Source organism: Chrysemys picta, chromosome 12 (assembly GCF_011386835.1).
Source record: "Chrysemys picta bellii isolate R12L10 chromosome 12, ASM1138683v2, whole genome shotgun sequence".
Taxonomy (NCBI): Eukaryota; Metazoa; Chordata; order Testudines; family Emydidae; genus Chrysemys; species Chrysemys picta.
This window is the reverse complement of record NC_088802.1, coordinates 5,315,277-5,327,360: the sequence shown is the minus strand read 5'-3', so window position 1 is coordinate 5,327,360 and position 12,084 is coordinate 5,315,277. Positions and strand designations below refer to the sequence as shown.

The 12,084-nt window shown below is 50.8% G+C and overlaps 2 protein-coding genes across 2 annotated transcripts in view; one reads left to right on the top strand and one right to left on the bottom strand.

The window, feature by feature from the left end:
• LOC135974842 (uncharacterized) overlaps window positions 1-12,084 on the bottom strand; it is an 86,712-nt gene that overhangs the window by 52,767 nt on the left and 21,861 nt on the right. The gene's annotated exons all lie outside the window — the stretch shown is intronic.
• The window catches only part of LOC135974910 (tripartite motif-containing protein 10-like), a 55,198-nt gene that overhangs the window by 21,708 nt on the left and 21,406 nt on the right, over window positions 1-12,084 (top strand). The window contains exons 9-11 of the mRNA XM_065564163.1: window positions 3,752-3,838; window positions 4,535-4,570; window positions 5,003-5,038. Of these exons, the coding sequence (XP_065420235.1) occupies window positions 3,752-3,838; window positions 4,535-4,570; window positions 5,003-5,038 (159 nt within the window). The remainder of the gene's footprint in view (window positions 1-3,751; window positions 3,839-4,534; window positions 4,571-5,002; window positions 5,039-12,084) is intronic.

Sequence of the window (12,084 nt, the reverse complement as noted above, 5' to 3'; positions counted from 1 at the left end):
TGCCGTGCTCATGCGTCGATATATTAGGTGCCACTGGCCCTACACCCTCTCAGTTCCTTTTTACCACCCATGGTGGTTAGTCGGAGCGCCTCTTTCCCTTGGCTAGCAAGAGTTAGTTGTTTTGTTTCTTCAGTCTTTGAGCATTAGGGCTTTGTAAATAGTTTGTTTATAGTATTTTGTGTTAAGTAGTTGTTAAGTGTAGTTAGAAGTGAGAGTCCTGTTGGGGACTTCCCCCCATCCCAGGCATGGCATGCCAAGAAGAGCCAAGGGGCATCGGGCAAAGGACCCAGTTCGGGCCTCCCACCCACACCGGAACCAAATGGGGGTGCCTCCCCAATGGGGCCTCCTACCCACCTGAGGGGTCCACCACCAACACCCAGGAGTGGTAGGGGGCCCAGAGTCACGGCAGGGCCGACAGCTTCCCAGGGTTTCCTGGCTCCCAGAGAGCACAGGCCTCTACCAGCGCGGCCAGCACCGCATGAGTTGCAGGAAATTGCAAGGGCAGACTAAAAGACCCCCCAGAGGGCAAGCTAACGCCGCTGGTCCCTGGAGCTGAGACAATGTTCTCCGGCTCGACGCCCCAGATCTCCAGCTTCTACCCAGGTGGTCTGTAGGACAGCTTAGATCGCCGGCACCGCAATCGCGGTCTCTGCCCTTTCGACATGGATCGCCCAGAGGGCGGCATAGGTCATCTTATCGCCAGCACCGGTTATCCTCCCGCCGACTGTCTCCTCTGCGCAGATCCCCGTCTCCTCGATTGTGGGAACGGTCTTCTCCCACGGCGACGGTTAGTCGTCAGACACAAGCTTCGCCGGCCCTTCCGTGGTCACCAGAAGGTGATTCCTCCGGCATAGAAAGGGAGTTCAGCCCTTTGCCGATGCAACACCGGTGCAACTGGGCACCTGAGGCTGCATCAACCTCCACGATGCCATCTTGGCAACATGGTCAGTGACCGGCACAGTGGTCCTACTGGAGTGCATGGGGCATGTATGTGATGCCGATGCCTCCCTCGCTCCATTCTTTGGCTGTCACCTCACAGCAACAACTGGCATCACTGAGCTCGGTGCGTAAAGCGCACTCAGAGGCCGGAGTAGAGGAGCGAGGGCCCACCCCAAAACCCCCTCTCTCCACGGGGGACAATGCCCCGGGACCTCCCTGGTGACCCAGTAATCCTCCTCGTCCCTGGATGAGGCAGGGGGAAGGTGATTATGATGGCCCACGCATGGCCTCGGCAGCACTGGTTCGGCATGCTGCTGGACCTCTCAGTAGCCGCTCCACTGCAGCTGCTGCTCTGGCCGTTCCTCCTGTCCCAGAACCACAGCAGTCTTCTGCATCTGACCCTGGCAGCTCTGTCCTTGACAGCATGGTTACTTCATGGCTATATGCAGAAGAACGGGAATGCTTGGCCTATGCCCAACAGGTCTTGTTGGGTAGCAGAAAGTCCTCCACCAGAACGATTTACCCGACTAAGTGGAAAAGGTTCACGTGCTGGACCTCGGACCAGGGTATCCGGGCCAAACAGGCGTTGCTGCAGGCGATCCTGGACTATCTTCTGCACCTCAAGCTCCAAGGTTAACCTTCAGTTAAGGTCCACTTGGCCGCTATTTCGGCCTTCCATTCTCCACTCCAGGGCAGGTCAGTCTTTGCTCAAAACACAACGGTCTGTTTTTGAAAGGGTCTGGAGCGTCTTTGTCCTCACGTCCGTGACCCCGTCCCTACCTGGGACCTGAACCCTGTGCTGTCACGGCTCATGGATTCCTCCTTCTAACCGGTAGCTTCCGGCTCCCTTCTCCTCCTCTCCTGGAAGGTTTAGTTCCTGGTCAAGCTCACAGCTTCCCGCAGGGTCTCTGAGATCAGAGTGCTTACCTTGGAGCCACACTGTTCGGTATTCTACAAGATCCAGCTGTGGCCATACCCAGCGTTCCTGTCCAAGGTCGTTTTTAGTTTCAAACTGGGCAGGACACATACTTGCCTGTTTTCTTTCTGAAGCCTTATAACTCAGAGGAGGAGTGCAGGATTCACACCCTGGACATCAGGAGGGCGCTTGCCATTTCACTAGTCAACGCAGTTGTTTCTTGCGGTGAAGGACAGGAGGAAAAGTTGCCCAGTATCTGCTCAAAGGATTTCCTCTTGGATCACGGCCTGCATCCATTACTGCTATGATCTGGCAAATGTGCCTCCCCTGGCGACTGTCACTTCCCACTCGATTAGGGCGCAGGCCTCATTGGCAGCCTTCCTGACCCATGTGCCGATTCAGGAGATCTGCAGGGCCAGAGTTGCCGGCCAGAAGGGACTGAGAGGGCGTAGGGCCAGCGGGACCTGATATACTGATGCATGATCACGGCACTCAAGAAGGCGCCACAGCTGACCCCTCGGATACTGCTAAGGCAAAAATCGACGACCGGGTAGGCACGTGGGCATGCGCACACCTGGAATGGAATGGACATGAGCAACGCATTTCGAAGAACAACAGTTACTAAAGGTAGGTAACCGTTTTTTAGTGAATGAACAAGTGGTACAATAAAGATGGGGAAAAATTCAACATACGAAATTAGGAAGTAGGGAGATAAAACAGAAATGTATAAGTCAAATGTATAAGCATCACACACTTTAGCCATTCAACAGCCTCGGGCCAGCAGTGAGATGATCAGTGAGATAGATCAGCATGAGATGTGCATCACTCAGAAGTGTGTGGCGTCCTCACCTCTGCGACTACACACAACCAAGGAGAGATGATGTTGTCTCTGGAGGAGCAATTTTTCTAGTGCTCAGCTAACTCTGATCTTTAGGAGGGAGGGTGCTCTGCAAGGAGACGGGGCATGAGGAGTTACACAATTGCATTGGGAGACTCTGGATCCCCTGTAATCTGCTGAGACCTTCCCATGATGCCAGGATCTCTAACTGCACCTGTGGGGAGAGGTGGGTGCAGATAGGGAAAGATTACAGCTGACTGTCAGGCTCTTTTTATAGTGCTCTGTCAGAGCAAAGGGGCCTTAATGTGCATGGAAACAGTCCCCAGAAAATAGCTCCGGTGCAAGGGAGCCACCTCAGTCCGTGTGAAGTTGGCTTAGGGGCTCCACAGCAATCGTTGAGGTGTGGGTTGGTTTGCGGGCCATGCTGGGACATACACGGAATGCATTACACTGTGGCTGCTCTCTGCTTTGCAGCCCTGAGCCCCCTGTAACTTACAGCAGGGGCCAGGTAGAAAGAGGGCTGGTCTACACTACAGCGGTAAATCGATCTAACTTACGCTACTTCAGCGAATAACGTAACTAAAGTCGATGTTGTTAGATCCACTTACCACGGTGGTGACACTGCGCAGTGTCGACGGGAGAGCGTCTCCCGCCGACTTCTCTAGTGCTTCTCGGGGAGGTGCAGTACATAAATCGATGGGAGAGTGGTTCCCCAAACCCGCTAAATCGACACTCACTGCCGATCTACTGGCAAGTGAAGACGTAACCGGCAGGAAAGACAAAGGTGGTTTAAAACCACGTTCCTCTAACCCCCCTTGTCTTTCCCCCAAGCACAAGAATGGAATAACTTAGAATCAGACTCTCGGTTTGGAGGCCTGGCTCAGCTGAGCTGAACTTTTCACTCTGTCACTGAACTGGATCTGTCAGGGGTGTGAATCTAGGGACACCGTACGCCTGGGTTTTCCCGGACAGGGCTTCTGCTTTGGTCCTCCGATATCCATCCAAGTAGATTTCTGAAATATGAAGAAATGTCCAGGAGTTTTCCTTGTTTGTTGCAGATCAGAAAAAAAGATGTCTGCCCATCGATTCATTATCCCACACGGACTCCGCTCTCAGTGCTCTAGATTCCCAAGTCCAGGAGCAAGGTAAGCGGAACCACCAAGCGTCTCTCGGCCGGGCTGCTTGACCCTACTATGGAGCCTCAGAGCCTGACCGGGAAGAGTGACAGGGCCAGGTCCCAGTTCCCTGCCATTGGGAGGTGCTGACTGACGGGTTGGCACTGCGTCCCGGGCCTGCCCCAGTCGCCCTTCCACCATAACAGGGAGCGACACTGCCCCCCATCTCAAGAGTGAGGCCAGAGGTATCCTCTCCAGCACCCCCTAAATAGCCCTCTAGAACCGCCCCAATTATATCTCCCCAGTTCGTCCTCCCTCTCCCCCGGCACTGTCCTCTATTTGGGAATTTGAAATATGGTAACCCTGCGTAAATCCCTGTGTGCATTGCTCAGATCTGAGAGCTGTGCCCCACTCAGAGCTGGGTGAATCCTGGAGTAACCCCCATCTGTCTCCACACAAATCGGGCTTGGACCCAGGATCCCACAGGGATGGATGGTCCAAGCTTTATTGCTTTGCAGTGTAGATGCAGCCCCACTGGACTCGTCCTCCGGGAGTCCTCCAAAAGTATCCCATGATGCCGCAGGCCGACTTTCTTTGTCCTCTGGGACAGTCAGATTTGGTGGACAGTTTGTTTTCTTTGCATTTTGGAATCTGAACTCTGTGAATATATTCATAAACATGAGGACGTGATATTTAATCTTTTTTTTCATCCTTTTCTTCCTCTAGTCACAAGCTGGTTACCCACTGAGGACTCAGATGAAGGTAAATGTCTTGGATGAAGTGAAAGGTTTCATAGGAATGATGGTGGCTCATCAGCAGCCCCACGGTTGTGGTTTAGTTTCAGTTTTGCATTTGACACCATATTACTAGTGGCTACACAAATCTTTGCAAAAAAAAAATGTAGATTCTTTTTTTCTGTCATAATTTAGAATTTTTCAATAATGGTTGGGGCTGACCAGTTGGCCTGGGGAGAGGAGAGCAGTGTGTCTCAATAGGGATTTGAGAGTTTAAAAGTGAACATTTTGGAAAATAGGCTGGAGGAGGAGGAGATGGTCGACTTTCTTTGTCCTCTGGGACAGTCAGATTTGGTGGATGGTTTGTTTTCTTTGCATTTTGGAATCTGAACTCTGTGAATATATTCATAAACATGAGGATGTGATATTTAATCTTTTTTTCATCCTTTTCTTCCTCTAGTCACATGGTGGTTACCCCCTGAGGACTCAGATGAAGGTAAATGTCTTGGATGAAGTGAAAGGTTTCATAGGAATGATGGTGGCTCATCGGCAGCACCACAGTTGAGGTTCTGTTTCAATTTTGCTTTTGACAGGAGCCGAACACCGTATTACTGGTTGCTACACAAATCTTTGCTTGAAAGAAAAGAAAAGAAAAGTAGATCCTTTTCTCTGTCATAATTTAGAATTTTTTAATAGTGGTTGGCGCTAATTAGATGGGGAGAGGAGGGCAGTGTGTCTCAGTATAGATCTGAGAGTTTAAAAATGAGCATTTTGGAAAATCAGAGAGCAACATGTCGCCTCTTTTTTGGAACTCTTTATGTACATACATCGCATCCCATGGCTACAATATTAGTGAATGCACAAGTGGTACAATAAAAATGGGAAAAAGTTCAACATACAAAAATATGAAGTAGGGAGATAAAACAGAAATGTATAAGTCAAAAGAAAAATGTTAAATGTCCAAAGGTCTTAAGTAAGCATCACACACGTTAGCTATTCAACAGCCTCGGGGCCAGCACTGTGCAGTCTGGAAGTCCCCCTGATAGACCAGCGTGAGAACTTTGTGGGGTCCTCACCTCTGTGACTACACAGAGTCATGGAGTGATGTTTCTCTCAAAGCAGATTTTCTAGTGCTCAGTTAGTTCTGATCTTTAGGAGGCAGGAGATGGGGTGTGAAGAGCTGCATCATAGCACTGGAGGACTCTGGATTCCCTGGGACCCTCCTGTGATTCCAGGATCTCTAATCACATCTGTGGGGAGAGGTGGGTGCAGATGGGGAAAGATTCCAGGGCCTGATTGTCAGGCCCTTTTATGCTGCTCTGTCAGAGCAAAGGGGCCTTAATGTGCCTGGAAACAGTCCCCAGAAAATAGCTCCGGTGCAAGGGAGCCTCCCGTCCGTGTGAGGTTGGCATAGGGGCTCTACAGCAACCCTTAGAGTAGGGGTGGATTGGGGGCCATCCTGGGACATATACAGATTGAATTACACTGTGGCCACTCTCTGCTTTGCAGCCCTAAGCCCCCTGTAACTTACAGCAGGGGCCAGGTAGAAAGAGGGCTGGTCTACACTACTGCGGTAAATCGATCTAACTTACGCTACTTCAGTGAATAACGTAACTGGAAAAAAAGAAAAGAAAGGTAGATCCTTTTCTCTGTCGTAATTTAGAATTTTTAAATAGTGGTTGAGGCAAACCAGATGGGCTGGGGAGAGGAGGGCAGTGCGTCTCAATAGGCATATGAGAGTTTAAAAATGAGCATTTTGAAAAATCAGAGAGCAACATTTGCCTCTTTTTCAGAACTGTTCATGTACGTATATTGCATCCCATGGCTACAATATTATTCCTCTTTGATTGGTTGCTCATGTTAATTCCATTCTAGGTGTGCACTTGCCCATAGGCGCAGTTGTCGGAGATTTTTGCCTTAGCGGTATTGTAGGGTCGGCTGTGGTGCCCTTTTGAGCGCCGTGCTCATGCGTCGATATATTAGGTGCCGCTGGCCCTACACCCTCTCAGTTCCTTTTTACCACCCATGGTGGTTAGTCGGAGCGCCTCTTTCCCTTGGCTAGCAAGAGTTAGTTGTTTTGTTTCTTCAGTCTTCGAGCCTTAGGGCTTTGTAAATAGTTTGTTTATAGTAGTTCGTGTTAAGTATTTAAGTGTAGTTAGAAGTGAGAGTCCTGTTGGGGACTTCTCCCCCAGGCATAGCATGCCAAGAAGGGCCAAGGGGCATTGGGCAAAGGACCCATTTCGGCCTCCTACCCAGACCAGAGCCAAATGGGAGTGCCTCCCTAATGGGACTCCCTACCCCCCTAAGGGATTCACCACCGACACCTGGGAGTGGTAGGGGACCCAGACTCACGGCAGGGCTGACAGCTTCCCAGGGTTTCCCGGCTCCCGGAGAGCACAGGCCTCTACCAGCGCCATCAGCACCGCATGCATTGCAGGAAATTGCAAGGGCGGACGAAAAGACCCCCCAGAGGGCAAGCTAACGCCGCTGGTCCCTGGAGCTGAGACAATGTTCTCCGGCTCGACGCCCCAGATCTCCAGCTTCTACCCAGGTCTTCTGTAGGACAGCTTAGATCGCCGGTACCGCAATCGCAGTCTCTGCCCTTTCGACATGGATCGCCCAGAGGGCGGCATAGATCATCTTATCGCCGGCATCGGTTATCCTCCCACCGACTGTCTCCTCTGCGCAGATCCCCGTCTCCTCGACTGTGGGAACGGTCTTCTCCCACGGCGACAGTTAGTCGTCAGACACAAGCTTCGCCGGCCCTTCCGTGGGCACCAGAAGGTGATTCCTCCGGCATAGAAATGGAGTTCAGCCCTTTGCCGATTCAACACCGGTGCAACTGGGCACCTGAGGCTGCATCAACCTCCACGATGCCAACTTGTCAACATGGTCAGTGACCGGCACAGAGGTCCTACTGGAGGGCATGGGGCATGTATGTGATGCCGATGCCTCCCTCGCTCCATTCTTTGGCTGTCACCTCACAGCAACAACTGGCATCACCGAGCTCAGTGTATAAAGCGCACTCAGAGGCCGGAGTAGAGGAGCGAGGGCCCACCCCGAAACTCCCTCTCCCCATGGGGGACGATGCCCCGGGACCTCCCTGGTGACCCAGTCATCCTCCTCGTCCCTGGATGAGGCGGTAGCTGGGTGCCCTTATGCCAGCCCACCGGACTATTTTAAAGAACACCAGGCCCTGCTTCGTAGGGTGGCCGTGAACTTGGGCCTGGAGGTGGAGGAGATGGCCGAACAGGTGGACACCCTGTTTAATATACTCTTGGCATTTACCCCCTCCCGTGTCGTGCTCCCAGTACACGATGGGGTCTTTAAAAATAGCCAAAGCCCCCTGGCAAACTCCATCTTCCATCCAGACGGGCAAAGCAATTCGACCCCCAGAAATAAGGAGGCCAAGATCTGGACGTTTTTGGAAGGAAGATTTATTCAACAGCCAGCCTTCAGTTCCAGATGGCTAATCACCGGGCACTTTTGGGCAGTTATAGATTTAACTTGTGAGACTCGCTCAATAAGTTCAAGGAGTTCCTGCCCCAGGACTCAGCCCAGGAATTTGGGGCCCTGATGGAGGAGGGCACGGCAGCGTTAAGGTGCTCCTTTCGGATGGTATGGGACACAGCTGTTGCAGCTGCTAGGGTGGTTGCGTCAGCGGTGATTATGAGGTGCAACTTCTGGCTTCAGACCACCGGCCTGTCCCAGGAGATACAGGCCTCAGTCCAAGATCTCCCCTTTGATGGGAATGGACTCTGCAGAGCAGACGGATGTGAGGCTGCATGATCCACCTTGTTCTTTCCTCAACTGTCTTTGTCCCTATGATTTGGCCTGGTTGTGGGTCACCTTGAACCATTGGGTACTAGAGATTGTATCGGGGTTACACCCTGCAATTCTTGCCTGCCACCCCTGTTCCTGTCCCTCTTCAGGGACCCTTCACATGAGCAACTTCTTGTTCAAGAGGTCAAGAACCTCCTGCAGTTGGGGGCAATGGAGGAGGTCCCTCAGGGCATGGAAGGAAAAGGGTTCTACTCCCGTTATTTCCTAATCCCAAAAGCAAAAGGGGGCCTAAGACCCATTCTAGACCTGCGGCACCTCAGCAAGTCTCTCAAGAAGTTGAAGTTTCGCATGGTCTCCCTGACTTCCGTCATCCTCCAAGTGCTTTGGAGGATAGGGTCATAATTCAGAATGATCTGGACAAATTGGAGAAATGGGTTGAGGTAAACAGGATGAAATTTAACAAAGACAAATGCAAAGTGCTCCACTTAGGAAGGAACAATCTGTTTCACACATACAGAATGGGAAGAGACTGTCTAGGAAGGAGTACGGCAGAAAGGGATCTAGGGGTTATAGTGGACCACAAGCTAAATATGAGTCAACAGTGTGATGCTGTTGAAAAAAAGCAAACATGATTCTGGGATGTATTAACAGGTGTGTTGTGAAGAAGACACGAAAAGTCATTCTTCCGCTCTACTCTGCGCTGGTTAGGCCTCAACTGGAGTATTGTGTCCAGTTCTGGACACCGCATTTCAAGAAAGATGTGGAGAAATTGGAAAGGGTCCAGAGAAGAGCAACAAGAATGATTAAAGGTCTTGAGAACATGACCTATGAAGGAAGGCTGAAAGAATTGGGTTTGTTTAGTTTGGGAAAGAGAAGACTGAGAGGGGACATGATAGCAGTTTTCAGGTATCTAAAAGGATGTCATAAGGAGGAGGGAGAAAACTTGTTCACCTTAGCCTCTAAGGATAGAACAAGAAGCAATGGGCTTAAACTGCAGCAAGGGAGGTTTAGGTTGGACATTAGGAAAAGGTTCCTAACTGTCAGGGTGGTTAAACACTGGAATAAATTGCCTAGGGAGGTTGTGGAATCTCCATCTCTGGAGATATTTAAGAGTAGGTTAGATAAATGTCTGTCAGGGATGGTCTAGACAGTATTTGGTCCTGCCATGAGGGCAGGGGACTGGACTCGGTGACCTCTTGAGGTCCCTTCCAGTCCTAGAATCTATGAATCTCTGAATCCCCTCCCTGGGTCTGGGAGACTGGTATGTCGCTCTCAGTCTGAAGGATGCTTATTTGCATATCTCCATCATCCCAGGACACAGACGATTCCTCTGTTTTATAGTGGGCGCTTACCATTTCCAGTTCCCAGTGCTGCCCTGTTGGTCTCTTGTCGGCCCCGAGAGTGTTCACAAAATGTATGGCGCCAGTGGTGCTTACCTGAGCCGTCGGGAGGGGGTGGGTTCAGGTCTATGTGTATCTCAACGACTGGCTCATGAAGGGCAGATCTCGGGAACAGGTGCAGAGGAGCCTCCATCTGGTGTGTTCCACCTGCCGTGACCTGGGTCTGTTGATAAACAGAAAGAAATTGACCCTAAGGCCGTTACAATGGATAGAGTTCATTGGGACAGTTTGAAGTGCGTTTTCAGGCCATGTGGGACCTGATCTCCCATGTGAAGAACCACCCGCTCACCCCTGCTCACACTTGCCTGTGGTTGTTAGGCCACATAGGTGCATGTACGTACGTGGTCTGTTACGCCTGACTCCATCTCCGACCACTGCAAGCATGGTTGGCGTCGGTCTATATCCCCAGCAGACACAATATAGACCGGATAGTCAGGGTACTGGATCACATCCGGTTGGCCCTGGATTAGCAGTTGAGCCCCGGATCAGTGTCGGAGGGAGTTCCCTTTATGGCCCTGTACCCTCACTGACCCTGGTCTCCGATACCTCGTACCTGGGCTGGGGAGCGCACCTGGGCAAGCCCAGCACGCAAGGCTGCTGGACACGGGACAATCTGTCCCTTCATATAAATGTCTGTTATACCAATAAAATAAAACCCAACAGGATCTTTTAAAAGGGAATAAGACAAAAATGCCACGTTTATTGCGAATAAAAAAAAAAGCACAGTAAACAAGTAATCATAAATAGTCTATCCCATGTACTCACACAAAATATTAACAGAAGCAAAGCAAGTGGACAGACATATTTACTACATTCCATTCACTTCCACACACACACACATACAAGTTCTGCAAAGTTGTTATAGTTACCAGTCTAGAGATTGCTCATGCCAAGTTACTGGCCAGGGAACCTGGGCATGAGGGTGGAGCCGAGTCTTTGTCAGATGTGCATCCGATGCTCCTAGAGGGTGGTTGCAGAACCAGACTCAAAGTCCTTAGTCTTTAGGGTCTGTTTTTATAGGAGTTTATTCCTATGCCAGTCTATGGAGATGGCTTCATCATGCTGTTGCTGCATCAATTGGCAGATGGCACATTCCTGACAGCTCCGTGATGGCTGCCAGATGTTATCTTGTTCTTTGGTTTTCCCATCCGTGAGGCTGGTGGGTGGATTCCAGTCTGACCTCCGGGGGTCATCTAGTTATCTCCACTTAGCGCATTCTTCAGCCAATCGATACTGAAGTTGTAACTCCTAGGCTGGCACCCCTAACCATTCATCTTCTATTTACACACAACATCCATTCACATGGATTCTCAAGCTTTATTCCAACATATCTCTCTTCTCACTTTAACAGCTCTTAGGGTGTAACGAAACTGCTTAACCCCCTTACCATATACCATACATAACAAGCAAGATAAAGAACGCGAGAAGGATGGGAGTCTGTGTGTGCCATTCCGGGGAACAGTTGTTTTTGCAAGGTCCTATCTCTTCTGAGAACAGACTCTCTGTCCCAGAATGTACTGACACAATTAGCAGTTTGGCCTCACAAACTGCTCACAGAGAAAGAAAGAAAGAAAGGAAAGGCCTTCTAATTAACATTACTTTGGGATCTTTAAACTATATAATACTAAATTCAATATATAAAATTACTTTGGTCTAAAATATATGGTATTAATACAGAAATCATTCTTCTGGTATAACAACATGTCAGGGAGGTCAGAGCGGTTTGCCTGGCCTGCCAGGCTTTCCTGCTCCACCTGAAGGGCAATGTCGCTGTGATGTATTACATCAACAGGCAGGGCGGCGCCAGGTCATCGGCCTTTTGCCAAGAAGCTCTCCGCCTTTGGGGCTTCTGTGTGCAGCATGCTGTCCATCTGGTAGTCGCGCATCTCTCCAGAGCCTGGAATGTGTTAGCAGATCGCCACAACAGGACCTTCTTGTCTCACCATTAGTAGTCACTCCATCCAGAGGTGGTCAGTGTAATCTTCCAGAGGTGGGAAAAGTCCCCAGGTGGACTTGTTTGTGTCCCGTCATAACAGGAAATGTCACGTGTGCTGCTCGCTCCGCGGGATGGACAGGGTCTACCTGTCGGACGCCTTTTTGCTCCCGTGGTTGGGGGCGCTGATATACGCCTTCCTACCTATGCCAGTAATCCACAGAGTTCTCGTGAAGATCAAACGGGACAGGGCGAAGGTGATCCTGATGGCCGCCGCATGGCCTCGGCAGCACTGGTTGGGCACTCTGCTGGACCTCTCGGTAGCTGCCCCGCTGCAGCTGCCGCTCTGGCCGGACCTCCTGTCTGAGAACCACGGCAGTCTTCTGCATCTGAACCTGGCGGCGCTGTGCTTGACAGCATGGCTAC